Here is a 27588-nt window from a genome sequence, read left to right as displayed (position 1 = left end):
CCCACCTGCGTACGTACGCCTGACGCACCCCCCCCCCCCGAATCCTATAGAACGGCCGATATTGAATCCACGCAGAAACGATCAAGGATTAATAATATTAACGTGTTTAAGCAAACAGATAGTCCACCACCGGCTGCATTACTATTATCGAGGTTTCACCCCCCCCCCCCGCGTACGTACATTGTCAGTAGAGCCCCCCCCCATACGCAAGCGTACGTATTTGGGTTAACCCCCCCTCCCCCCTCCATGCGTACGTATTAAATGGATGGACCCTGAGTTGCTCGCCAACAGCATGTGCCCCAAAAGCGAAAAGCCATACCGGGGGCTAGTTGTCTTCTTTGTATGTGCAAGTATTTACGTCCGAATGTGTGTATGTGTGTGTGTATGTGTGCATGAGTGCTTGTGCGCTTAGTGTACATGCCTGGGTGTGTATGCCTATGCGTGTAGTTGTGTGCGGCTGGTTGTGTAAGTGACCCTGGCAGACGTTGTCACGGGACGTGTCGGTGCGAAGTGAGACCCAGAGTCCTGAGCCCAGGAAAACTCCGGGGACGGATGACCTCCCAAAGAAAACTGCAGATGGATGGTGGCGACTGTGTGCAGGCAACCTGACATCATGTCTATAGTTGATCGCATTTTAAACCATTATTTAGTGTTTTCGTTTGAGTGTGGTTTGTGTTTACTATTGTTAAAACGACCACAAATCCCCCCAAAAAATACATACATCTATGTTCCAGATACTGGGGCTACCAGATGTCCCAATATCCGATGAGAAAATATGAATTGTGAATTCCACACTCGTCTTCACGTCTGTGTGTGTATGTAGTCGAATCCACACTGAAATGGGGCTATCTGGGCCAAAACCACCACGATACTCAATGCGTAGCTATATATATAGACATCGTCAAAAAAGCTTGAGAACGTGATATCAAAAAATATGCACGACTTTTGTAAATGTTTACAATCCCCTGCTAATGCATTGTCTGCCCGACCTTCGCAGATAAACAAGGCCTGCAAGCAAGCCTGCCACTCAGCTCGATGCACATATTTGGGTTTTCCGTTCTCAAGATTTTTGACCGCCAACAACTCGCCGATCACAAAACAACACGTGGAGTCACCCCCCTCCCCCAACCCTCCCCCGTCTTGCGCTCCGGCGGTGCCAGTAGGCACCGCGTGGCACGTTCACGTGGCGGCTCAAATCCCGCCGCCGCTGCCTTGATCCACGTGGCTCCGCTTGTTCTCACGGCGCTTGCGCTGAAGAAGCTGAAATCCCCCACCGTCCGGTTGGGGGTGGTGGGGCGAGAGGGTAGCGATGAGAGAGTAAAGTAAAATGCCGTTTTCTCAGAAGCCTCCAGGCCACGTGGCCCCGGCCGCCGCCCTTGACATCACGCGGCGGTTCAGCAACGGAGAGAGCGGGCCGAGTAGCGTGGCAGAAATTGACTGCCGAATGTCGCCGACCCCGCTGCTTGGCTCACCGTCACAAACGGCAACGGCCCCCCGAGACGGCAGGGTCGCGCGCACGCCGACAGGCGGCACAGGCGGCGACGTCAAGACGTAGGTGGAAGGCACCTGCAGCAGCAGCAGTCCTCCCAGGCAGACGCATGCCCACCCCCCCCGCGGAGTACTGCGGTCGGTAAAGTGTAGTGGTTTAGTCGCGTATACTTCGCAAGTGTTCCAGTGTGTCTCCTACAGGCGTTACACGGGAAGCCATGCGCTCCGCCGTCACGCAGGGTCGCGTTTGCCCTCGTTCGGCGGCGATTTGGGTTAACGAGGGCCGGGAGTGGCCTCGCCCGGGGGAACCCTGCGTCCGACCTCGGGTGCCGGGAATCGGCGCGGCGATCGGCGGTCGAGGTCGCTCGGGGGTGGGCGCGGGGGAAAGGGGTCGCGCAGCGAAGACGAGGACGGGAGGAGAGGTTTCGATGATGCAAACGAGGCTTTCAGAAGCAACTCTGTCACGGCACGGCCACGCACGCACGCCGCTCACGCCAACAGCACTTGGACGTTTCGTGTAAAAAATAAAACTTAAGCTGCACTTTTGAAAAACGTGACCGTGAGGAAAACCGTAACGACCGCTTGTGCATTTGTGCGTGTGCGCACGCACGAGTACGCGCACACATTAAAGGCAGCCTTTATAAACGACGCACGCTTTGTCGGTCGGATATCCAGGTAGCGATTTACTTTCCCATTTCTTCCCCTTTTAAATAAAGCGTGGATGCATAAACAAACGGCAGCACGAGCACGCCCAAGCACACGCACAGTCCGCGGCGCGCCGGGCCGGGTGGGCCCGAGCGCCGCTCCCCAAACGCAACGACGAGGCGCCGACCACCAGCAAACTCACGCTCGCCATCGCCGTCTTGAGAACAACGAAAAACCGCACAGGCACGGGGTCGGGGGTGGGAGTCGCGTCGAGCGGTCAAACGCCCGACATCGACGCGGTGGTTGGTCGTTGTGGGGGTGGCTGGTCGTGTTGTCGCATCGACCTCTTGTCAGGATTTTTTTTGGGTTGCCCCCAACAGCCCGACCCACCGCCCGCCACCCCCGTCCCCGCGGCTCGGGACGTCACTCGACGATGACGCAGCGCGGCAGCCGCTGGTTCAGGTAGCGGAAGAGCTCCTGCGACGCGCCGGGGCAGTTGGTGAGCTCCAGCTCCTCGAGCGAGGCCAGGCGAGCCAGGCCCGACAGGCCGGCCATGGTGAGCAGGGGGCAGCCTGGCACACCGCACGACGCACACACCACACACACCGCACGACGCACACACCGCACACACCGCCGCCGCCACGACGCGCACCGCTCACGCAGGCGCCACAGAAAAGTCGCAGCGGGCATCCTGAGCACCGCAGCGCTCGCTCGCTCATGCGTGCGCTGCGCGCTGGCGTCGGTTTGTAATCGAGGGTTGCGGTGATGCCCCAGCGCAACATTTGCTCGAAATTGTTTTGATATAAAAATACAATGTACAAATTGTCACTTTTTTTTTTTACTCCGAAAGTTCAAGAAACAACTTTTAAATAGTTGCAAATGTAAGTCGTATCCTTAAATTGTTTTTGCATTTTTCGTTGATTCGAGGGGGACAAGGGGAGCAGCAATCAGAGGTGCTCCAAGTCAATCACAAGCTACTATTAGAAGACTATTTGCATATGGTCCACCCTCTACAAACAGACTGCTACCTCCCACCAACGCACACACACACTCCCCCACCACCCGCACCGTTTGGGTTGTTACGCTATTATAAATATAAAACAATATTTTTATATTTATATTATTTTATTATTTCCCTTCTACGTGACTTTACCGAAAGAACCAAGAATATAAATCCCCGCAGTCACGAAAACTTTAAATCAAAATGTTACGCTATTATCAATATATCTCTAATCGCATCCAGACTTCAGCATCCATTCATCAGCAAAGAATCAAATTCGGTTAAATTTAAGTGACGATCATCAATCCACTGCCTTCCCACGCCGTGTCGATCATGGGAGCTGTTTCACCATTCCGAGCTGGTCGTTGCTCGTTGGTTGAATGGGTGGGAGCCGGACGAGATGGGATCACGAGCTACTGTTCTATTAGCACCCGCCCCCCCCCAACTCACCGCAGCCCCGCCACGGAAACAACGGCGGCTCACCTGCCAACGAGAGGACCCGGAGGCTCCGCATTCCGTACAAGTGCTGTAGCCCGAAATCCTGGATCTGGGGAAACAAAACGGAGAAAATGACCGCTCCGCAGGGATCGACAATCACACCGTAGGGACGCGGGCCTGTGCCTCGTCTGTTTTGGAACACGAATCGTCCATTCCTGGGCCGTTATTTTCCTTGGGCCATTTCTGGGCCATTTCCTGGACCGTTTTCAGTGGTCTGGGGGAAACGGAGCATTAGTGAGGCTCATCTCTAATCCCTCATCTCCCCGCATCCAAATCTCTGGATGATGAAAAAAAGCATGCCGCTCACACTCGCACGCATAAATCCGGCCCAGAGCTTCCAATCCTCGACGGGCTCGCAGAGCGATCCCAGGCCAACGCCGAGTGATCATCACACTCACCGTGGACCAGAGGTCGCAAACGGGTTTTTATTCCTTACCCGTACCCGGCCGCACCAGGGTCGCAAACGGGTACCCGTACCCGTACCCGGCCGTACCCGTACCCTACCCGTACCTGGCCGGGTACGGGTAGGGTACAGGTATCGGGTACCTGATTGCGACCTCTGGGATGAAACCATGTTGCAGGCGTGGGTGGGTTGATTCTAGGAACTTGAATTGTGAGAAGAGACAAGATGTTGGGAAATGAGTGACAAACAGTTACTCACCAGTGACTCACGGTCTACCCGTACCCGTACCCGGCCGCACCAGGGTCGCAAACGGGTACCCGTACCCGGCCGGGTACGGGTAGCCGGGTATCGGGTAGGGTACGGGTATCGGGTACCCGGTTGCGACCTCTGCCGTGGACTCTCCGCTGCCCACCTCGCCCCTCTCACATCACTCTACTCCCCCCTCCACCGAACCTTCCACTCCAGCCATCGTCGACTTCTGTCCGAGCCCCCGAGTTGAACCATCACTTCGTGGGAGGTCACTCATTTTCACACGTCGTAGCAGGCTTTCGCGAACAATATCACCCATAATGCAGGCTTTTTTTGGGGGGTTAGGTCGCGTAAATAAATGTGTCGTTAAACCCGCCACCTCCCGAGACAGCCAATTAGTAAGGTTTGTCACGTAAACAGAACGTGCACACCGGCGTGTTGGAGAGCTCCATTTATATATTTACACGATCTAAACCAAAAAAAAAACCTGTTTTATGGAGGTCACTCATTATCCGATTATCCCACGAATCAAGAGGGGATGGTCGATATTATCTGGGGTTGCATATGGCACTAGTATTTACCGTTTACAGAAAGCTTTGCATATATATATACACTGTCTGTTTAACATACTCACTTGTGTATTTTATTTTCAGGTTCTGTTATTCCCTCCTTTTTGCTCGTGACAAGCTACCCCGATGACCTTGCCACGGGACATATTTGTAAGCTAGATACGACATTCTTCGAGAAGACAACTGCAAGCAATCGCCAGCCTCGGCGGTATCGATAAGCCAGGTTTTGGACTCGAACTGCAGGCTGCCCCCATTGGCTGGAACTGCCTTCCCACAGCCATCCGTGCTGTCAACTCCAGACTCAAGGCCGTCCTTCCCACCCTCTGCCTTCGACTCCGTCCCAATAAAGAAAACACGCCCACCGTTTCTGTACAGCGCTTTGAGATATGTTTGCGCGTAGGCGCCACGTATATCCTCCGATCAGCACGGTTGGCTGCGTACGGTGCGAAAGAAGTTATCCGCATTGTGAGTGTACTGAGGGCATCGGTGTTACAGAGTGAGGGCAGTGGCGTGGCCGGCAGGCTCCCACCTGGCAGCACCAGCGCAGGTTGAGGGAGCGCAGAGAGGGCATGGTGGACAGGTATCCCAGGCCAAGGTCAGTCACGCGGACACACCTGTAGGGGGGGAGGGGGGCGGGGTGATAAGGGGGGGGGGGCAGTGAAACCCATGTCACCGAGCGATGCGAGTGGGGTGAGTGACAACCGCCATGGCTACAACCACCACCACAGGTGCAATTACAACCACCACCATCATGGCCACAACCACCACCACAGGTGCAATTACAACCACCACCATCATGGCTACAACCACCACCACAGGTGCAATTACAACCACCACCATCATGGCTACAACCACCACCACAGGTGCAATTACAACCACCACCATCATGGCTACAACCACCACCACAGGTGCAATTACAACCACCACCATCATGGCCACAACCACCACCACAGGTGCAATTACAACCACCACCATCATGGCTACAACCACCACCACAGGTGCAATTACAACCACCACCACCATGGCTACAACCACCACCACAGGTGCAATTACAACCACCACCATCATGGCCACAACCACCACCACAGGTGCAATTACAACCACCACCATCATGGCCACAACCACCACCACAGGTGCAATTACAACCACCACCACCATGGCTACAACCACCACCACAGGTGCAATTACAACCACCACCACCATGGCTACAACCACCACCACAGGTGCAATTACAACCACCACCACCATGGCCACAACCACCACCACAGGTGCAATTACAACCACCACCACCATGGCCACAACCACCACCACAGGTGCAATTACAACCACCACCACCATGGCCACAACCACCACCACAGGTGCAATTACAACCACCACCACCATGGCCACAACCACCACCACAGGTGCAATTACAACCACCACCATCATGGCCACAACCACCACCACAGGTGCAATTACAACCACCACCACCATGGCTACAACCACCACCACAGGTGCAATTACAACCACCACCCATGACAATAACTACCACCACGGTTACAACCACAGCTACCACCACCACCACAGCTACCACCACCACCACAGCTACCACCACCACCACAGCTACCACCACCACCACAGCTACCACCAGCAGCAGCACCGCAAGGTGAACTGCAAGCCTCCAACCTGCATTCTCCACTCCTTCCTCATCACAGCTTCTCGAGTTAATCTCAAGACGTCGGTTTGCACTGCTGCTACCAAACGCACGGGCACGTGTCCTATCGGGTACCAGGGTAAACTAAAACTATAACCTTTTATTTTTATTTTACCAAGTAAATCCCAATGAGCTCTTTTTCAGAAGTGACCTGGTCACAAATGATAGCTCAACGAAGCGACCTATCGTCGCGTCGAAATGTGTTGCAGCCAAATACTCTAAACGCGTGGTGTTCATTCCGAATAATTTCTGGTTCTTTCGGTAAAGTCACGTAGATAGAAAAAATAACAAAAGAAAACACGACGTTTCGGTCGCAACACAAGCGGCCGTCTTCAGGTGAGAAAAAAGAGAGTATGGACTCCTGCAGTCACGAAAGCTTCAAATCAAGATTAATTCTGAATGTTGAGGGAAAAACCGGAGGACCCCGAGAAAAATCCACGCGACCACAGGGGAGAGAGAGAGAGAGACACGCAGACTCCAAACATACAGCGGGCGTCAAGGTCGGGATTGAGCCCACGACCTCCTGCATACCAGGCGAGGCAGTTAATATCTCGCCACCGCGGTCCCAGGGCACCACGCGACGGCGGCAGCTGCCACGTCTGCTGCGAACGCGGTGATGAGACCAGCGGCCTGCACGCGTTTTTTTTGTTTCCGTAAAAGAGAGTTAATTTTCTCTACGCAACGCTTTCGCGAGGTCGTTGCCGTGGTGATCCTCATTAGGAGTAAGGAAGCTTTTGAAATTGTTAAACGGGCAGCGGAGGATGGAGGGAGGTGGCGGGGAGAGAGAAGACAAAAGTGAAAGAAAGGAAAAATATCATTTAGCGGCTCATGAAAATTGCATGTTGTAACCATGGCAACCGCCATTAAGAGAGAACTCGGGGATGAGAGTGGAGGGAGGGAGCTTTGGGCTCTTAAATAAGGAGGGCAACACAGGGGAAAACTGGATCTGCGCACGTACGCACACACACGACGTACACACACTAACACAAATATGTACCGTGCATACATACACATGGAGTGACGTATATTGGGTCACTACGGCGCACAGCACCAGTTACTTATAGAGAGGAGAACTGGAGGTGAGTAGCCCTCTCTGCCAGCAGGGTGTGCCGTGCCGTGGTCAATGGTCCCGAAGGAGCATAGTTCTAGCGGCGGCCAGGGAGCATGTGAGGACGTAGCAGCCCGATTGGCTGACAAGGGCACGTGACAGGACAGGGTAAGGATGTGGGCCAAAGGTGACAGAAGGGACACGTGATGTAAGGCCCAGAGTCTTCTAGGGAGTTCTAGAAGGGGGCGTGGCCGAGGCGAAGCCGGGCCACGCTGAGGGGCATAAAAGGGAGGTCCCGATGTCCGGTCCGGGCTGTCTTCTGGAATGGAACCCGACATGCGACCTCGCTTCGGTCTTCGGTCACGCTCGGCATCGTGGGTCAGGCAGTGCGTTAACTGACCTGACCCGGTTATGTAGTTACCCCGTGGTGGTTACAGCTATATAGTTATCCCGTTGTTACGTTTATGTAGTTACCCCGTTGTGGTCATTGCCTCCACAGTCAAGGGTGTCTCACGCGTGAACCCACGACACGCACATAAAAACACACGCATGCATGCCCCCCCCATGCACGTAAACTTGCGAAAAACACACGAGCAATCTACATTCCTCTCACGTAAAAAGACTCGACTCACAACACCAGTTGGGGGTGTTAAGCACATGGGCAATTTGCATAAAAAAGAAAACAAATTAAAGACACGTGCAACCAACTTACAGGCACTCAGGAGCCGACAAGGATTCCCCGTAGAGCCTGCACAGGCTGCTGGGAAAGTTCTGCCAGCACGATGGCGAACACCGTCGCCTTTGTCTACCTGGTGCCGAGGTTTGCACGCCACTCCTGATAGTAAGTTAAGGCTGAGCATACCTAGACGAGACCCAAGACGGGTTCAGATACTTGCTTGCTTCTGACGTCATAGCCATGGCCAGGTTCGTAACCCTGTGCACCAAGCAGTCAGAGGTGTGGACTCGAGTCATGTGACTTGGACTCGAGTCAGACTCGAGTCATGAATTTGATGACTTGCGACTCGACTTGGACTTGCATAACAATGACTTTGTCCCACCTATGAGATGTGGACTCGAGTCATGTGACTTGGACTCGAGTCAGACTCGAGTCATGAATTTGATGACTTGCGACTCGACTTGGACTTGCATAACAATGACTTTGTCCCACCTCTGCAAGCAGTACGCCGCTGCTCCCTTGACCAATTCATATTCAAAGTGAGAATTTCGATCCCTAGCACACAGCGTATTTTTAGCAGAGCGCGCGCGCATCATGCAGTCGAGGGTGCATGCATACTTGGGAGCGCGCGCTCAACAGACGGCGCAGCGTGCGCTGGCGCCTCCGCTAATGAGGCACTCAAAGCTGGGTCATAGGTCACAGGATCACATGGCTGGGTCACACGGTTGGATCACAAGGCGCCGGGCCCTAGCTAGTGGCCGGTGGGCGGTGTGTGGTGTGCGGTGAGCGGTGTGCGGTGAGCAGTGTGCGGCGTGTGGTGTGCGGTGAGCGGTGTGTGGTGTGCGGTGAGCGGTGTGCGGTGTGAGGTGTGCAGTGTGCAGTGAGCGGTGAGCGGTGAGGGGTGTGCGGTGAGTGGAGTGCAGTGTGCGGTGAGCGGTGTGCGGTGAGCGGTGTGTGGTGTGCGGTGAGCGGTGTGCAGCGTGCGGTGAGCGGTATGCGGTGTGCGGTGTGCGGTGTGCGGTGTGTGGTGTGCGGTGAGCGGTGTGCGGTGTGCGGTGAGCGGTGTGCGGAAGGCGGTGTGCGGTGTGCGGTGAGCGGTGTGTGGTGTGCGGTGAGCGGTGAGCGTTGTGCGGTGTGCGTTGTGCGGTGAGCGGTGAGCGGTGTCGTTTGGGGCACCTGTCGAGCACGAGCTCCTGCAGGCGGTGCAGCTCGCAGGCGATGGCCTCGAGGGCGGCGTCGGTGATGCGCGGGCACCACGACAGGTCGAGGGCCAGCAGGCCGCTCCCGGCCGCGCCCGCCACGCCGGCCGGGGGGCACGCCACCACCATTTCGACGCCCTCGTCCGTCAGCTTGGAGCAGCCGGAGAGGCTGAGGTGCGTGAGCGCCGGCAAGCCCCGCGCCAGCGTGGCCACGCCCCGGTCCGTCACCTGCTCGCACGGGGAAGTGAGGGTCGGTGCCGTGTGTTGGGGGGCGAGGGGGGGGGGCTAGTGGTGGGGGGGGCGAGGGGTGGGGGGGGTCGAGGGATGGGGGTAGCAGCGGCCGCCCCCTCCCCCCGCCCCCCGCCGTGGCCGTGGACACGAACCTCCCAGCAGGAGTGGAGGCGCAGGCAGCAGAGCTTGGGGAGGCCCGGCCGCGCCGTCAGGTACGCCAGGCCCACGTCCGTCACGTGGTACGCCTGCCGGGGAGACAGCGAGCCGTCACGCCCGCCGGCGCCTCCCCCTCCCTGCTTGTCCCGTACTGCTGCTGCTGCAGCTGCTGCTCCACGATGGAGCCAATTTCCGACTCGTTGCGAAAATGTGCTAAAATCCGCCGAGTGCTAAAACGGCATTTATTTTCGCTTTCATCCTTATTAATTTAAATTGAAACGGCAATCTCTGGATTGTGGACACACTTTGTTAGTGGGGGGGGGGGAGATGGACGTTGACAAAACAATAATGACGACGCGAGTCCATGGGAGTGGAAACATTGGGGGGTGGCGCACGCGGCTGGCTGCTGACTTCTGAACTTGGTGGGGGGCAAAATTGGCCTTGATGGGCCCCCCAAGGCTCCTCGTGCACCCCCCCCACCACCCAAACTTCAACGTTGTTCCCAAGCTTCTCAGCAGGACAGGCCCAAGACGGACGGCAATGCACGAGGCGCCCTGTGCAGCGCACCCCGAGACAAATCCAAACCACGACGCAACAACCACGAGCACTTTGGCAACGGCTTACTCCCTAAACCCGCCGCGTACCCCACGCTCCACCACCCTCCCCCACTCGGCACGAGCAACGGGTCAGAGGGCTCCCACCTGAAGGCTCAGCTCGCAGAGGTCGGGAAGGAGGCGCGCGATGGCGGCGAGGGCGTCGTCCGCCACGTTGATGCAGTCGCTGAGGCCCAGCACCTGCAGGCGCCCGTTGAGGCTGGACCAGAGCCCGGCCTCCGTGAAGTCGTTGCAGCCGGACAGCTCGAGCTTCACGAGGCCCTGCATCTGCTCCAGCATCACCTGAACCGTCACCCCCCACCCCCCGCCGCCCCCCGCGGTGGCAAGATGTTAACTCCCTCGCCTTGTACGCAGGAGGTCGTGGGTTCGATCCCAACCCTGACGCCTGCTGTATATTTGTAGGTTTGCGTGTCTCTCTCTCATCATCATTGTCATGGTGGCTAAGAGATGTTAACTACATTGCCTGGTATACAGGAGATCGTGGGTACGATCCTGACCCTGACGCCTGCTGTATATTTGGAGGTTTGCGTCTCGCTCCCCGTGGTCGCGTGGATTTTTCTCTGAGGTCCTCCGGTTTTTCCCTCCACATTGAGAATCAACATCACCGCATGTTTTTGGCTGCTACACATTTCCACGTGATAAGCCACTTCGTTGAGTTATCATTTGTGGCCTGGGCATTTCTGAAAAAGAGCTACATAGCTTTACCTGGTAAAATAAAAAAGTTTAGTTGAATAGTTTTTAGTTTGCCAACACCGAGGAGCATGTTCGTGGTGACTGTGATGATGTCACGGTGTTGATGGTGACAGTGATGGCGTCGCGGTGTTGACGGTGACCGTGATGATGTCACGGTGTTTATGGTGACAGTGATGACGTCGCAGTGTTGACGGTTACCGTGATGTCACGATGTTGACGGTCACCGTGTTGACGCTGCGATGTTGACGGTTACCGTGATGATGTCACGGTGTTGATGGGGACAGTGATGATGTCACAGTGTTGACAGTGTTGACGCTGCGGTGTTGACGAGGGCGCCTCACCTCCAGCCCCGCATCGGTGATGGTGGACCTCCGCAGCCCCATCGCGCGCACGCCGGCCTTCGCCAGCGGGTAGTTGTCGATGAACTCGCAGACGTCCAGGTCGGACACGCCGACGAGGCAGAACGAGTCGAACCCTCGCGCCGCGAAGCCCAGCAGACTTACAAACTCCTTGTCGCCGCTGCCGCCCGCTGCATGCGCGCACAAAACAAAGACAAAGATCCCCCCGTGTAGCCTTAACAGACTGTAGGGGCAAGTGCTGTTAGCGAGCACCGATGAAGGCCGGAACGATACACGAGGGGGTGGGTGGCCAGCAGCACGCCCGACCGCCTTTGTCTCCCCAGTGGCGATGATTACACACCGCACCAGGTCCTCATTTGAGGCTGAGACGACCTAGGGTAGGCCCAGGACCTGTTCAGATAATCGTCACCGGTGTTGGCCGTGAGCGGGAATCGAACACGGGTCGCCGGGTTTATAGTGCAGCGCGCTAACCGTTGTGTGCGTCTGTGTGTGCGTGTGTGTGTGCGTGTGCACGCGCACACACACGCACACGGCACATGACGGCGGAGGCACGGCGGGTCACAAGGCGCACCGCTAACGCGAAGCGACGGCTCGGGAGGTTTCTCTCGCCGCTCGTGGGATCTCCGGCGAGCTGCCCCACTTTGGGCGACGCGACGTCGTTTGCTTTCGCCCGTTCGGTGCGACGTTGCCGTAGACTCCCTGCCATGCTTACTCCCTGCCATGCTTACTTTTTTGTTTCTTCCCATAACAGCAGTGCGCTACGCACGGAAAAGTTCGTCATGTTTTTTTCTCAATATCGAAGCTTCGCTCGTGCAGGACACACAGCCAAGGTGTAGCTGAGAGCTGTCTGTTTTTACCCACCCCAACATCTAGCGCTCGAGTTTTATAATACAAAATTATGAGAAGACTTTCATTTTACATAGCGTCATTCATGCTAACAGCATCCCACAATGCTGTACGTTAATTATATATAAGGACCAAATCCCATATATAGCCACTGCCAAGCAAGTTAAAATCCTACTACTAAGCAAAATCTAAAATGAATACACAAATTAACAAATGGCACCAAAACATAAAGCACAAACAACAACAACTTTATCATAAATCCCCCATGATCCTGTGCCAGTCAGTGACCCTGCGACCCTGTGCTCCATATCCCCATGCCTCCAGGTCAAGAAGCTCCCCACGTCCACAACCCCTCCGTGCTCTCGTCCCATGTCCCCGTGCCTCCGGGTCCCCTGTCACCGCATCCCCGTGTCCCCCACCGCCCCCCGCCGGCCGTTGTCAACGGGCTTCCAGACGTCGAGGACGGACAAGCCGACGAGACGGAACCGGCAGACGCGCGCGGCGCTCCACGTACGTGCCGCCTCTCCGTTGCCGTTGGCCTCGAGGCTGCGGTAGAGCTCCGCGCAGTGCAGCACCGGCGTGACGCCCTCCCAGAGCCGCGGCTGGTACAGCGCCCGGCGCCAGGCGCGGCACACCTGCTCGCCGCAACCGACGCGCACGAGAGGCACCGGTGAGGTCGCCGGCCGCGGCTGTGGCGAACCGACGGGCGGCCGCGCGCCAACGTCGCGGTTGAAGGGGCGACGACGCGAGCGCGAGCAATCAGCCGTGGAGCAGAGCCCCCTAATGAAATGCACGCGTGGCCTGGCGAGGCGACCGATGCGCGAGACAGTCGGCCGCCACTCATCGGGTTGCTCATAAGGTTTGTCGGGAGTCGATCTGTAACTCGGTTACGAATGATCAGCGCACACGCGGCCCGTAAAAATTACATTACGTAACAAATGGATGGGACGGTGCTCAACATGAACGGTAGTGGGAGGGGGGGGAAGGGGGAGGCTGTGTTGACAACAGTGTAAGGGCACTGACAGATGCTGGGCAGTGCAGGGGATGGAGGGGGTTCTTGGACTTGGCTCGCAGCAGTGGGGAATGGGTGGGTGATGGAGGGAGGGGTGGGGGGGGGGAAGGTGGTGCCGGCACCTGTGCCAGGACGCGGCGCTCGGCGATGGTGAAGTAGAGGAAGAGGCGCGCCAGCACGCGGTGGTCGAGGAGGGCGTGCGTCTCGGCCCGGCCGCCGTGGCCCGCGCCGGTCGCGACCTCTTCCCCGTCCCAGGGCCCGTCGCCCATCCCTCCGCCGCCGGCGCCGGCGCCGCCGCCGGCACCGTCCGCCGCGCCGCCCGGGGGCCCCGGCCAGGAGGCGCCGTGGCGCTCGGGCAGCGCCGCGCACATCACCGCCGCCGCCGCCGCCGCGGCCGCAGGGGAGGACGTGGAGTCGTCGCAGCCCCTGGCGGGCGAGGACAGCGACAGCAGCGAGGAGGGGGAGGAGGGTGACGAGGAGGAGGTGGGGGAAAGGGACGACAGGGAGCACGAGGACACGGGGGGCGTCGGGGGCGCCAGCGACGACGAGGACGACGACGAGGAGGAGGAGGAGAGCAGCGACAGCGGCGGCGCCGTCGCCGCCGGGGACAGGGGGGACGAGGTCGGGGAGGACGATGGCGACGAGGAGGAGGAGGAGGAGGATGTGGAGACGCCCGTGGTGATGGACTGCGAGCAGCACGGCCGCGAGGCGCGTGTCACCGGCGTGCCCTTGGTGATGCTCGCTGCCGACGGAGCCCCCCCCGCGTCCTCGGCGGTGGCGGTGACGCCGTTGCTTTGCTTCGGACCCTCCAGCTGGGCCGACGAGTGGCCCGGGTTGGCGCTCGACTTCTGCTGCTGCTGCTGCTGCTGCAGCTGCTGCTCAAGACTCTGTACCTGGGCCTGCACCAGGCCTTGGCTTTGGCTCGGAGTCTGGGGCTGCGCTTGGCCCTTTATCTCCGCCTGCGCGAGGCCGTGCGGGCGAGAGCCCTGGGGTTGCTCCAGACCCTGTCCCCAAACCAAAGCGTGCGCCTTTGCCGCGGGCTCGCCGCTCGCCGGCAGGAGCGCCGCTTTGTCGGCCGCGCGCACCTGACTCGGAAGAGGATCTTGCGTCTGAGCCTGCTGGGCAGGCCCGAGCGTCTGGCCCAGTCGGGACCGGCCCTGTTCCGGGTTCCGGCTCTGGTCTTTGGCCTTGCCGTGTGCCGCGGGCTGCGCCTCAACGTGCGAGTGACCCTGCGGCGACGGGCCCTGCGCGGGGGCCTCACTTTGGCTCTCGGTCTGCGGGGACGGTGGCGCCGCCGCCGTCTGCTTTCCCTGCGTCTGTCCGTTCCCTTGCGTCGGCTGCGCCGGGATCGGCGGGGGGCCCGTGGGCTGCGGGGGCCCGATCCTCAGCAGCCCATTCCTCACGCCGACTCCGCTGCACGAGAGCTTGGCCTCCAGGTCCTCCTGCTCGAACATGGCGCGGCCGCCGCTCAGCGCTCACCTCTCACCTGCACGCGGAGCGGCGCGATTGCCAAGTCGAGTGGGGCGACGATGACGGGCGACCCTGGCGATAGTCAATAAAGAGCATTCAATCCCTCCGAGATTGTATTCCTACCCCAGCCCTATTCCCCAAATCTAATTCACATTCACAAATCCAATTTACATCTCAACATCATCAATTGCCACTGAATTGACTCCTGTAAGACACGACGTGCCGCAAATGCTCCTTCCGCGAGACAAAGCACCCCATTTGCGCGCAGGGCAACTGGGGCGAAGGAAAGTAAACGCTGTTTAGGGCTTTAACGGGGGAAGGCAAGTAAATTGAAGACCCGACGACACTGGAATTACCTGGCTTCAGCTTGCGTAAAAGGCAACAGCGGACTGCGCTTAATCGCGCTGGGACAACACATTCCAGGTGCGGCTATTTCCTTCGCATGTGGAAAGTGGAAGAGCAGCCCTGGCCACTGTGAATGTCGTGGGGTGCGAATCTGCACATCAGGTAACCGATCATTGCCCATTGTACGCTTGCACAGGAGGCACGATACATCAGGCAACTGCTGATGCCATCAAATGGATCGCCGGACTCATGGCGATCTGTCAGTTGCTTTTCAAGTGACGTACGAAAGAAAGAGCAATGAGGGAGTCGAGAGGTCACTGGGCTGGTGGATTCCTGGGAGGTAGCAGGTTGTCCTGAAGACTCCAGTGACCACCAATAACAAAGATCGCCCGTATAGCCTGAACAGACTTTTGGCACAAGGGATTTTAGCGAGAACCTATGAAGGCTGGCACGGGATGAGTGGCCAGCACCATGCCCGACCGCCTTTGTCTTACCAGCGGTGATGGGATCACACAGACACACACACACGTGTTCAATCACACACAAGTGTTCACACAGACACACACACACAAGTGTTCACACAGCCACACACACAAGTGTTCATACAGATGCACACACACACACACAAGTGTTCACACAGACACACACACGTGTTCACACAGACACACACACAAGTGTTCACACAGACGCACACACGCACAAGTGTTTACACAGACACACTGACACACATAAGTGTTCACACAGGCAAGGAACAGTCCGGATAGCGTGTGCCTCCGATGGGTAAGACGTGTCCTGATCTCCGAGGGCAAGTACCTCTGCGCAACCGCGTCCATGCCGGCCTCACAAGTAAAACCACACGAACAGCCCCCGATAGCCGTACAGGCTGTCGAGGCTCGGTGCTGTTAGCGAGCAGCCATGAGAGCCGGCATGTCTCATGCCAGGCATACACAAATAAACACACATATGGGTGCACACAAAGACAAAGATCCCCCGTATAGCCTGAACAGACTGTTGGGGCAATGTTTACACACCACACCAGGTACACATTTGTGGCTGAATCGACCTAGGGGAGGCCCAGGACCGCTTCAAATAATCGGCACCGGTGTTGGCTGTGAGCGGGAATCGAACTCGGCGCGTTAACCACTACACTACCGCTTCCCACACACACACACATGCATACAAACACACCCAACTACACACATACATATACACACATACATATACACATGGGCAGGCATGCAAAAACGGATGCATACTGGACATCTGTGAAGAAGAGCTTTATAGCTTATCGGATTCCTCCAGTATAAATAAATATTCAAATTCTGATGCTGACATACACAAAACTACACCCGGGTACACACACATGCATATAAGCATACACATAGGAAGACATGTAGACACACATGCATACACAAATAGAAAGACAAACACATCTTGGTACACAAAAACAAAGATTCCCCCATATAGCTTTAACAGACTATTGGGGCAAGTGCTGTTCGCGAGCACCTATGAAGGCCGTACCGGCACACGAGGGGATGGGTGGCCAGCAGCAGGCCCGACCGCCTTTGTCTCCCCAGTGGCAATGTTTTTACACACTGCACCAGGTACTCATTTGAGGCTAAGTCGATCTAGGGGAGGCCCATGACCGGTTCAGATAATCGCCCACTGGGAAACTCGGGTCCCTGGGTTCGTAGCGCAGCGCGCTAATCGCTACACTACCGCTCCATCACAAACACACCCGGGTACACACACACACACACATTAAAACCATACACATGGGTAGCAGATATGCACACGCGCGTGACTACACACGAACGAACACACTCGGGTACTTGCACACGCATGTCGATGGTAGGGGATGCACGAGTCGTCTTGTAATCACACCGACGACGGTGCGATGATGACCCGGCGTCTCGGCGTTAGGCCGGGTTTGGGGAGTAGCGTGGCCCAGGTGCCCCCCCCCCTCCACGCCCCCCGACCAATTCGCTAGGCCGGAGAGGGGGAGCGAGGCTCCGAGAGCCCGGGCCCTGCTTAACAATCGCGCATTTTGTTCGTCACCAACCTCGCGAGAGAAAAGCCCCGGAGATTAAGAATCCCGCAGAGGCGAGTAGTAGTAGTAGTAAGGCCTACATTCAGGCCAAAGAGCCTGGCATGACTCAACCACCATACGACGGCTCTTGTGGATAAATAAATGACATGACGACAATACATTATTGTACGTGCTTGCGTGTATGGGTGCGTGCGTGCACACAACGAAACACGACCGTGCGTTACCCGGGAGTGCTGCATGACGCACAGAGAGGACTGACGCACAGGGCAGCGCGCGACGCCGCTGCGCTGCCAATGGCGCGGACTTCAGCACCACGGACAGCGCCAGCTCTCCCCACACCCAACTCCTCCTCCGCCGTTTCCTCTCAGCTCCTCTCCCCACGACTCCCCCACCCCGCACCCCGCACCCCCGTTCCACTCCCCACGGCTCCCCGCTCGTTCACTCCCCGACGAGCTGCCCTGCTCCCAAATCCCCTTCGCTCCTCTCGCCGCAGACAAAACCACAGTCGCAGCGCAGAGCCCCGCCTTACATCTCGACCTCGCGATCGCTGTCCTTTTTATCCCTGGGTCCCCTGATCTCCCTCTAGTTCCGGAGGGGATGGCGGGGGGGGGGTCAAGGGTCACTGGGCTCCACGATTCCGCGCTTCGCTCTGCACCGTCCGCGGCGAAGCTCGGACAGGAGGAGGAGGAACGGTGGGGAGAGATGCGGGGAGAGGCGGGATGCGACCGCCTCGATTGCCCCCTCTGGGGTCTCGGCCCAGATTATCCCGTATCGAGACAGAAGGCAGACACGGAACGGGAGAGAGACGTGAGGAGGCAGAGGGGAAGAGACGACGGAGACGGTTGGTACAGACGACAGATTGGACAAGACGGAGGATATGTATAGGGGAGACTGGACATGCGGGTGGGGGAGATTGGGGGACCAGCCGGTCTTACTACTCCGTAGATAGCCCGTCCACTCTCCCCGAGAGAGAGAATGAATGAATGGGTGGGTGGGTTCCTACCCGAATTCGCCTCGACACGCGGGGAGGAGGAGGAGGAGGAGCGGGGCGGCTGAGCCGATGTGGGGCCAACTCCTCCGGTTCGCTCACAGGCGCCGCCGTCTAATGGCTTCACACAGCGTGCCCCGCGGGGAGGCAGGGAGACACACACACATTACACACACACACATTACACACACACATACACACATTACACACATTACACACACACACACATTACACACACACATTACACACACACATTACACACACACACTACACACACACTACACACACACACACATACACACATTACACACACACACACATTACACACACACTACACACACATCACACACACACTACACACACATTACACACACACTACACACACATCACACACACACTACACACACATTACACACACACTACACACACATCACACACACACTACACACACATCATACACACATTACACACACATTACACATTACACACACACACATCACACAGATTACACAGACACATACACACATTACACATACACACTACACACATTACACACGCACTACACACACATTACACACATCACATAGATTACACACATCACACACACACACACTACACACATTACACATCACATATATTACACACATCACACATTCCCATTACACATACACACATCACACACGAACACTCAACACGTTTGTTAATAACATTGTGTGGCCTTTAAAGGACTATATAATAGACGTTTCGCGAAATGGTCCTTCTTCATATCACACACACGCGCGCGCTTACTTACACATGCATACACACGTACACTCACCGTCGTAAGAACGCTCGTCAACATGTACTGTACATTTTTTACAAGCAACATGCACGCAACATGCTGCATGCAGCAGTGAATAAATGTGGAATGAACATTGACACGTTGACGAAGACACTCCCAGAAATAACCTATGAAGGCCGGCACGGCGCGCAAATGGAGGGGGTGGGTGGCCAGCACCACGCCCGGCCGCCTTTGTCTCCCCAGTGTTAATGTTTACACACCGACCAACGTACTCATTGAAGGCTGAGTCAACCTAGAAGAGGCCTGTGATCGGTTCAAATATTCGCCGCTATTATTCGTTCGTGGGTGGGAATCGAACCGGGGTCGTCGGATTCGCAACGCAGTGCGCTAACCACCGCACCACCGCTCCCCCACAACATGGACAGAGACAGTCACTAACCCCCCCCCCCCACTTGATCCTTCCCCCTCCACCCCCGCCCCTCCGGCCCGTACTACCTCCACCCCAAGCCCCTCCCCCCCCGGCCCCTCCCCCCTCCACCTCCCTCCCCCCTCCACCCCGCCTCGTCCCACCCCCCGCCCCCTCTTACCCCCTCCACCCTGCCCCCCCCCTCCACCCCAAACCCCCCCCGGCCCCTCCCCCCTCCACCTCCCTCCCCCCTCCACCCCGCCTCGTCCCACCCCCCGCCTCTTAGCCCCTCCCCCCCGCCCCCTCCCCCACTCACGCCCCGCCCCCCTCTGAACAATGAGCAGCAACAGACGCGGCCGTCTGTGGCTTGCGGCGCGCTCGAGGCAACGGCCGCCTCGTCCCCAGGGGGGTGGGTGGCTGTACGTGGGGGCAAGCCCCGGGGGGCAGGGGGCAGGGGGCACCCCCCCCCCCCCACCGAGGGGACCCCCCGCGGACCCCCGCCGCTCTGAGACCCCCTCTCACCGGGGCTCGCACCGCGCTCTCGAAAACCCCAGCGCGGACAAGGGCGCCATCGCCGGCGCCCGCGCTTCCGATTCGCTGCGACGGGGCTCACGTGACGCCGGCGCGAGGCCAATGGGCGGGCGCGAGGCGGCGAGGCGGATTTATGCGTGCTACGAAATTAAAAAAAAAATCCGCCGGTGTGTGGGGGGGGGTGGGAGGTGGGGGGCGGTGACGTCACGACCGGCGTTTGTGACGGCGGCGATGACGTCACGCGTTTTTTAAATGTGCAGTTCGCGATGACGTCACGCGTTTGTGACGGTCGCGGTGACGTCACGCAGTTGTGATTTAAAATATTAGAATATTCAAATATGAAGGGGAAATCCGAGAAGCTATGAAGCTCTTTTCGTCACGGATGTCCAGCAGGGGCGGGTCAGAACGTTACAACAACAAACAATACAACAACACGATAGGAGTGAAAAATACAGTTTAGGAAAAAAGGAAAATAACTTAAATATATACAAATAAAACTAAACTAAACTATAATTTGTCTTACCAGGGAAGACCCACTGAAGTAATACCTTATTTTAAAAAAGCGACCTGCCCATAAATCACAGCTCAACAAAGTGGCTTATCATGTGGAAATGTCTAGCAGCAAAATAATCTACATCTAAATGCGTGTAGATTAGACTGCCTTTAAAGGAACATTATAAAACATCATTTTACGTAGCATTACCTGGCCTCTCAATTTATGAGAAGCTTGCAGGTACGACCCGGGGCGCCTCAGCTGATCTGTTGCGAACTGCTGCCTCTTATTATTGGTTCTTTCGGTAAAATCACGTAGAAGGGAAATAATAAAATAATATTGATATAAAACAATAAAAAAATTAAAACTGATATGCTCACTGGCAGTAACTGTGCTCCAGCCTGGTCTGTTTGGTGCACAAATAGTATTCATAATAAGGCATCGTGTTAAACTACATAAATACTGTAATGCAATGCACATAATAACCGGAACACTGAAACCCTCGTGGCTAGCAGACCTCGACAAATTGGCATTTTACTCCCCCAAATACATTTGCCATGACGCGCAAGAATAGAATAGAATCTTAGGATTATAATCTTGGGATTATATTCTACCACGGAAGCCCACCGCAAGGGTGACATCGGCCGCATCTACTCAGTGGCATAGTAACTCGCTGAGCCGTCCCGACTGGACATCTGCTCATCGGATTTCTCCTGCAGTTTAAATAAAGATTTCGATTTTGCGCGATTGTTCAGGTGGAAAGTGCTTGTGGTGGATTCGGAAGGCTTCGGCCAGAGTCTCCAGTAAAGGACATCTGCCTCCTATAACAGCTGTTCGAGTATTTATATGTTTTTGCGTACTATGTTATTTTTTTCTATTTTATCAGGTAAGGCCCCATTGAGCTGTGTAGGTCTTTGTCAGAAACGACTTGGCCACAAGTGATGGCTCAACGAAGTGGCTTATCACGTGGACATGTGTAGCAGCCAAATACCCGCCCATACTGGACATCCGTGAAAAGAGCTCGGATTTCTCCTGCAGTCTAAATTAAGATTATGACCCTAAGCGCATGGTTCTAAGTGCGAAGGAGGAATCCCCGAGTTTGGCGATGTTTTCGAGGTTTTGATCACTTGTGTTGCGATCGCAACGTCGTGATCTATGAATTTTCTATCTACGTGACTTTACCGAAAGAATCAACGAGTATGGATTCCTGCAGTCACGAAAGCTTCCGATCAAGATGACATTACGTTTTAAATATATAATTAGAATTGATATTGAAACGTCTCGGGTGTAAATTACGTGCAATGTAATTAAAACGTGGTGATGTTTCAATGATGTGATTAAATGATGTGCATCGTGTGTGAATAGTTTTTTTGAAAAACGATCTTGCTCGTTAGATAAAGAACCCGTATGGTGGAAGCGATACTCGAATAGCACTGCCTTGGCAGGTTCTGGCGAGCTCAACTGTTGTCAATTTAAAATACAACGTAATGAGTGAAGCAATGATTCGAATCGAAGACACCGATATCTCTAAATTAGCTCGAGCCTTCGGTAAATCACGTGACTTTATTTTCTTTTATTTTGCCTACAATTTCACTTGTATTGTTCATGCCTGTAAAGCACTATGTATTGCATTTACTGGTAGGAACCTCCTGGTTACACCAGCCCACAGGGGATTATTGTGTCCGTCGTGCAGGGAGGGGCTCGGTGGGAAGGAAGGGGCTGGGTGGGGAAGGGAGGGTAGGGAGGGGCTGAGTGGGGAGGTTCGGGCTGGGTGGGGAGGGGACGGTGGGGAGGGGCTGGGTGGGGAGGGTGGGGCTGGGTGGGGTGGGTGGGGAAGGGCTGGGTGGGGAGGGTGGGACTGGGAGGGGTGGGGCTGGGTGGGGAGGGTGGGGCTGGTTGGGGAGGGCAGGGTGGGGCTGAGTGGGGAAGGGCTGGTCACCCCGTGGTGCCCTTATAAAACTCAACGTTTAACCTACTCACGCCGGCTTGTGCCCGCCCTCACAGTCGGGCATATTTGCGGAATACACCACGCCACCGTTGACCCTGGCCATTGACCGAGCAACCCAACGTTCCTACGAGCTCCCTCCACAGGAATGTGTTTTTTGCACGAATAGTACCATGTAAATAAAGTTTTATTCAAATCAATAAAGTTTGATCGATTGACTCCGATTTCCTCCCATCTCCCCCGCCCCCTGTGATAACAGACGCCGCTCCGTGTCCCTCGCGTCTTGCCCGCTCCTTCATTCTCCCTCTAGTGCACGTCTCAGCAGTGTGCCACGCGTAAAAAAACGCTTTATTTTAATCAAACAAAGACAGAAGACAACGTATTTGATGCTTCAATACTTTTATTGCCAGAAACCACCCATCGTCACGACGTACATCGATCGGTGTGTCACATTTCCTTTGCCGATTCGGGGGAGGGATTCCGCGCCTAGTACTGGGACTTCAGCAGGATGCTGATGATGCTCAGCAGCTTCTCCCAGGCTCCCTGGGCCTCGGCAGAGAGGCCCCCGTTCGCAGCAGCCACCTGCTCCAGCACATTGGCAGACAGCACCTGCAGCGAGAGACACGGGTGTTAGGAAAACCACCGAATCGCAACACCGCAGCGCCCAACCCCGTGGCGCTCTGTCTGCCCGGTCCCTGGATCCTATGGCCCCGATGTTGAGACCTTCAGGGCTGGGGCGGTGGCCTGGAGTGCAGCTCTCTTTGAAGAGACGACAGATAATTGGTGGATTGCAATTAAATAAATATGCACGAAAAGCCATAGCCCGTAAAGCTGAGACCAACCTCACACGCCTGCCCAGGCTGGCAGAGAACCGGTTTGTGCACTGTGCCGAGAACATAATTAAGTGTGAGTTTTTGCATGGAAAGGGCACTTAAACGCCTCAGTATCTGAAAGCGCCTTACGTAACATCTCATCGAAACCATTCCGTTTGCGCGCAGCAGTCTCGCTAAGTGACAACTGTCCGTACAGGGCACAAGGTGTACACAACAGTGGCTTGCACAATGGGTATAGTCTGCCAGCAGAAGGTGACGTTGCCATGTGCCAGCACCCAGCACGTGTATCCATGTGTGTTTGTAGAACATGAGTAAACTATTTTTATTTTACCAGGTAGAGCCCACTGAGCTATGTAGCTCTTTTTCAGAAGCGACCTGCCTGCAAATGATAGCTCAACGAAGTGGGCTTATCACGTGGACATGTGTCGCAGACAATTGCTCTAAATGCACGTTGATTCTAAATGTGGAGGGAAAACCCGGAGGACCCGGAGAAAAATCCACGCGACCACGAGAAGAGAGAGACACGCAAACTCCAAATATACAGCAGGCGTCAGGGTGGGGGTTGAATCCACGACCTGCCGTCACCATGATGGTTGAGTATGTGGAGTATACAGAAACCCCAACAGTTGTGGGTCCACTTAGTGCTTTGAGAATTGTGACCATTCTTGTGAAGATTGTGGCCCTTGGAAACGGGTATCAAAGAGCTACCACTGAGATCGCTTTAAGTGACCTCTTACCCGTACACTCGGAAGCAGCACTTCCCCATTGACCCCGCGAAACACAGTAATGCTCCTTTAATTACAGTTAAAGCCAATATTCTTCAGAAAATAAAAAAAACTTAACTAGAGAACCCGATCATCCTGTATTCGAACCCAGGATTAACAGCCTGGATTCGAACCCAGGATTAGCATCCTGGTTTCGAACCCAGGATTTAGCATCCTGTTTTCGAACCCAGGATTCAGCCATGCCAGCTTTGCACCCTGACATCTGAGCCACCCGCAGCCACCGCACGTTAAAATATTCTAACGAGATATTTTCACGAGACTGGGTTTCATGTGATGCAGGCTGTACACCACTTCTTGTTTTAAGTTGTAATGTTGAGTTCTCAAATAAATTATCAAATGGCTTTCGCCCCACTTCATCATTTTCGGGGGTAGTTTGGCTGATAAATTAGACTGCTTTTTGCAATCATTTTCACGTTTAAAACATGGAGAAAAGAAGCTTAACATTTAAAAAAAATTCAAATGCTTACAACAACTATGGTTGCTCCAAAAGTATGCGTAATATTTTGTTTAGTTTTACTCCTTCAGTACCTTGAAGTACTGGGGGTCCACGTTGAACTCCTGGGCGTGCTTCTTGCTCAGGGCCTTGAGCTTCAGGCTCAGCTTCTCGGGATCGTCCAGGGCCACCACGGCGTCGTTGACGGCGTTGATGATCCTCTCGGCGTGCCAGCGCACGGCGGCCGACTTGCTCAGCTGGTCGGCCGAGTCGAGCCCCTTGAACTTGGGGAAGAAGTCCTGCACGCCGGCGTTGGACGTGAAGAACCTGACAGTGGCGGAAAACAGAAGTCAGTTTTGAAAAGAATTTGTTTTATTTTTTGTGATGACAGACTATTATTTGATATTTTAGCCGGTGATGCTGCTGCGTTGGCAGTAGTGCACACGCACAATGAACAAAACAACCTAATAAATTCGTCAATTTAAAAAAAAAACTGTGGCCTTCAATTCAAAATATATAATAGGCAAGGTTTTGGGCAATGATCCCTCTTCATAGCACGTGCATAGAAAGGCCAGAGAGACACAGTGGATAATTAGAGCCGGACACTAAAACTTTACACCATGGGGCCTGATGAGAATTACACATTCATATGCCAATTTAAAAACTGCTCATTAGAAAGCATCAGCACCATCGAGCATCATGCCCTCTGCCAAAAAACAGAAGCCACTCGCCTGAATGTTTTGTTTCCCGCCCCCCACACGTTACTCCAATTGTCCTATCGGTGTTATCCCATGAGAGACGACGACAAATAGTCCTGCACACTTAGAACTCTTGGCTAGAAGTGCGGCCCCAGAGTGGGACATCAATCACGAAATGTTGCGAGGCCCTCTTCCCAGTGAGCATTGAGGGGGCGCCATAACCCTGGCGTTCTCCAGCAGAATTCAGTCACAGCAAAGTGTGGACTGAATTCACCTGGCCCCTTTTGCGTGCGATCGACTGTTGCACACCCTCGCATGCGTGGGTGTAATCAGGCGTGTGCCTGCCGAGGATTCGAACCCAGGTTCTTGGCGTTCTTGGCGTTGTTGGCTCAGAAACTCTTGACTCCTGAGCCCACCCGTCTACCTATCTCTCTCGGGAGTCACTCACTTGATGAGGATGGCCTTGCCCGCAGCCTCGTAGTCGGCGTAAACGACCTTCCAGCTGTCGGCGATGATCGCCTTCTCGGCGGCAGAGAGGGCCCCAACGCTTCCGGAGTCGACAATAGGCATGGCGGTGGTGGTGGAGGCGGCTTCGGTAGGAGGCACAAGAGCAAAGTGGTTGTCCGTTGAGGTGACGTTCGGAAGAGAGATGGAGGTCCTTAAATAGTTGAGCCGGGAGGCCCTCTTGCCCAATGCTGGGAATTCAGCGTGGTTAAGCTGTTTTGTCAGGTTGGGCATGAAGGCGATGGAGCAGTTGTGTTTGGCAACGATCGATTGACAACGATCGATCGAGATTCAACAGCGGGCAGCATAAAACTCAGGATGTTTCCACATTGAACACAGAGGCAGATTTTGGAAGCGATAACCTTTGGCCCCCTTTAATTCTGTCGAGAGAGTGCGACTGACCACTTTGAATTGTATCGAAAGTTTTTTAAAAATCCTCATGTCCAACCTGACACGTCTTCATGGCTTTGCCGTCCAAGTTACCCCCTTGTTACCAAAGCAAATAACATTTATACACCAGCACCGGGAACCTCACAAAGACCACTGCTAATGTACAAAGAATTAGAAATGTCCCATTGTTTGCTGGTTGACATCCATACACACGCCCAACAGCACGGTATTTGTTGAAAAAATATATTTTCTATTTGACCACTAAACTGCTACTTAGCTCTTTTTTAGCAGCGATTTGGCTATCACAGATGATAGCTAGACCAAGTGGCGTATCGTGTGGACATTTATAGCAGCCAAATATTCTAAACGCGTGATGTTTATTTTAAAGGTGGAGGGAAAAACCGGAGGACCCGGAGAAAGATCCACGCGACAACAAGGAGAGAGACACGTAAACTTCAAATGTACAGCAGGGGTCACGGTCGGTATTGAACCCACGACCTCCTGTATACCATGCGAGGTCGTTAACATCTCGCCACCGTGGCGATGAATTGTACAGCGACTGTGAACGTTTTCCCATGGACGTGCATGCTCACGTGCTCGTTCACAGGGAATACTCGTATAATGTGGAATGAATCTTAACTTCGACGGGAAGAGAATGGCCTTCATATGTCCAGTACGCATCACCCATGACGTACGACTTCAATTGACTTTTTAAAGCTGAAGCGGGAAATTCTTGCCATGCATCCACCTGGCTGTGACACAAACTTTGAACGATATTTTATTGTTTGGATGTGTTGTGCTCAAAGTGGCAGCTCGTTTGGAAAAGAGGAATTAAATTTTCGTACACCAAGTTATCTTTTATTTACAAAAATCTACAGGTGTACGATTACTGCGCAGCAATTTTGTCAGGTCGTGGACTTTACTTGACCATTCTTGACCACTATTGTCAGTGCGGGTTGGTGGGGGCGCGCAGCATAGGCGTTGGAACGTGGTACGGTACAACAATAGACTTGGCCGCACTGGTGATTACAACCATGCAAGCACAATGCAGACTCCAACCCTGCTTGAGTTAATGAAATTTTGGGCATTGTGTGTTTGATTGGGATATCCGTCTCGAGATGAGTCCCACCTTCACAGGAAGGGCTCTGTGACACGATCTTTTTTCTCTCCGTCTTCCGAGACAACTTCACAAAATGTGGAGATTCGCGCAGCCTTTAAACACAACTTCAAACGCTCATATTTTACGTGTCGCTTTCTTGTCGCTTTGTTTTGTGGGAGATCCATTGTTTATTCATTTTGGGTTATACATGCGAAAGACTTGGGGGGGCATACTGTCATACGTAAATGAAATCAACTTTAGAACTCCATCAATAGCGTAATCAGCATCGGCATCGCAGTCTAATAGTCAACGCATTTGATTACTATCTTTGACTCTCGAGGAATTGAGCAATACGTTTAATATCTCAGAGTTGGTCTGCTCCGACGATATTCCTAATGGTTGTACGCGTATGCTAAACCAACACAATTCATTACCATTCCGGATTATTAAACGCAACC

At 54.7% G+C, this 27588-nt stretch overlaps 2 protein-coding genes across 9 annotated transcripts; both read right to left on the bottom strand.

The window, feature by feature from the left end:
* Window positions 1–241: 241 nt before the first annotated feature.
* On the bottom strand, window positions 242–20024 carry FBXL16 (F-box and leucine rich repeat protein 16). 8 transcript variants are annotated; one of them, XM_078867212.1, is made up of 11 exons: window positions 19942–20024; window positions 18248–18353; window positions 13502–14921; window positions 12882–13002; window positions 11504–11691; window positions 10557–10751; window positions 9852–9944; window positions 9446–9696; window positions 5382–5466; window positions 3617–3680; window positions 242–2705 (listed from the first exon to the last, which is right to left on the bottom strand). In XM_078867212.1, exons 3-11 carry the CDS (start codon window positions 14831–14833, stop codon window positions 2557–2559), a joined length of 2478 nt encoding a protein of 825 aa, XP_078723338.1. In that variant the 5' UTR covers window positions 14834–14921; window positions 18248–18353; window positions 19942–20024; the 3' UTR covers window positions 242–2556. The 8 variants fall into 8 exon arrangements, with proteins under 8 accessions (XP_078723338.1, XP_078723339.1, XP_078723341.1 ...); XM_078867213.1 differs by having other exon boundaries at window positions 13502–14865; XM_078867215.1 differs by having other exon boundaries at window positions 18248–18346; window positions 19942–20014.
* A 2755-nt stretch (window positions 20025–22779) lies between these two features.
* On the bottom strand, window positions 22780–25764 carry LOC144940795 (globin-1-like). The gene is made up of 3 exons (XM_078867207.1): window positions 25586–25764; window positions 24535–24766; window positions 22780–22997 (listed from the first exon to the last, which is right to left on the bottom strand). Exons 1-3 carry the CDS (start codon window positions 25705–25707, stop codon window positions 22875–22877), a joined length of 477 nt encoding a protein of 158 aa, XP_078723333.1. The 5' UTR covers window positions 25708–25764; the 3' UTR covers window positions 22780–22874.
* Window positions 25765–27588: the final 1824 nt, after the last annotated feature.

The sequence above is a fragment of the Lampetra fluviatilis genome, chromosome 23 (genome assembly GCF_964198595.1).
Source record: "Lampetra fluviatilis chromosome 23, kcLamFluv1.1, whole genome shotgun sequence".
Taxonomy (NCBI): domain Eukaryota; kingdom Metazoa; phylum Chordata; class Hyperoartia; order Petromyzontiformes; family Petromyzontidae; genus Lampetra; species Lampetra fluviatilis.
The sequence above is the reverse complement of the archived record's forward strand: the minus strand, read 5'-3'. Positions and strand labels throughout refer to the sequence as shown.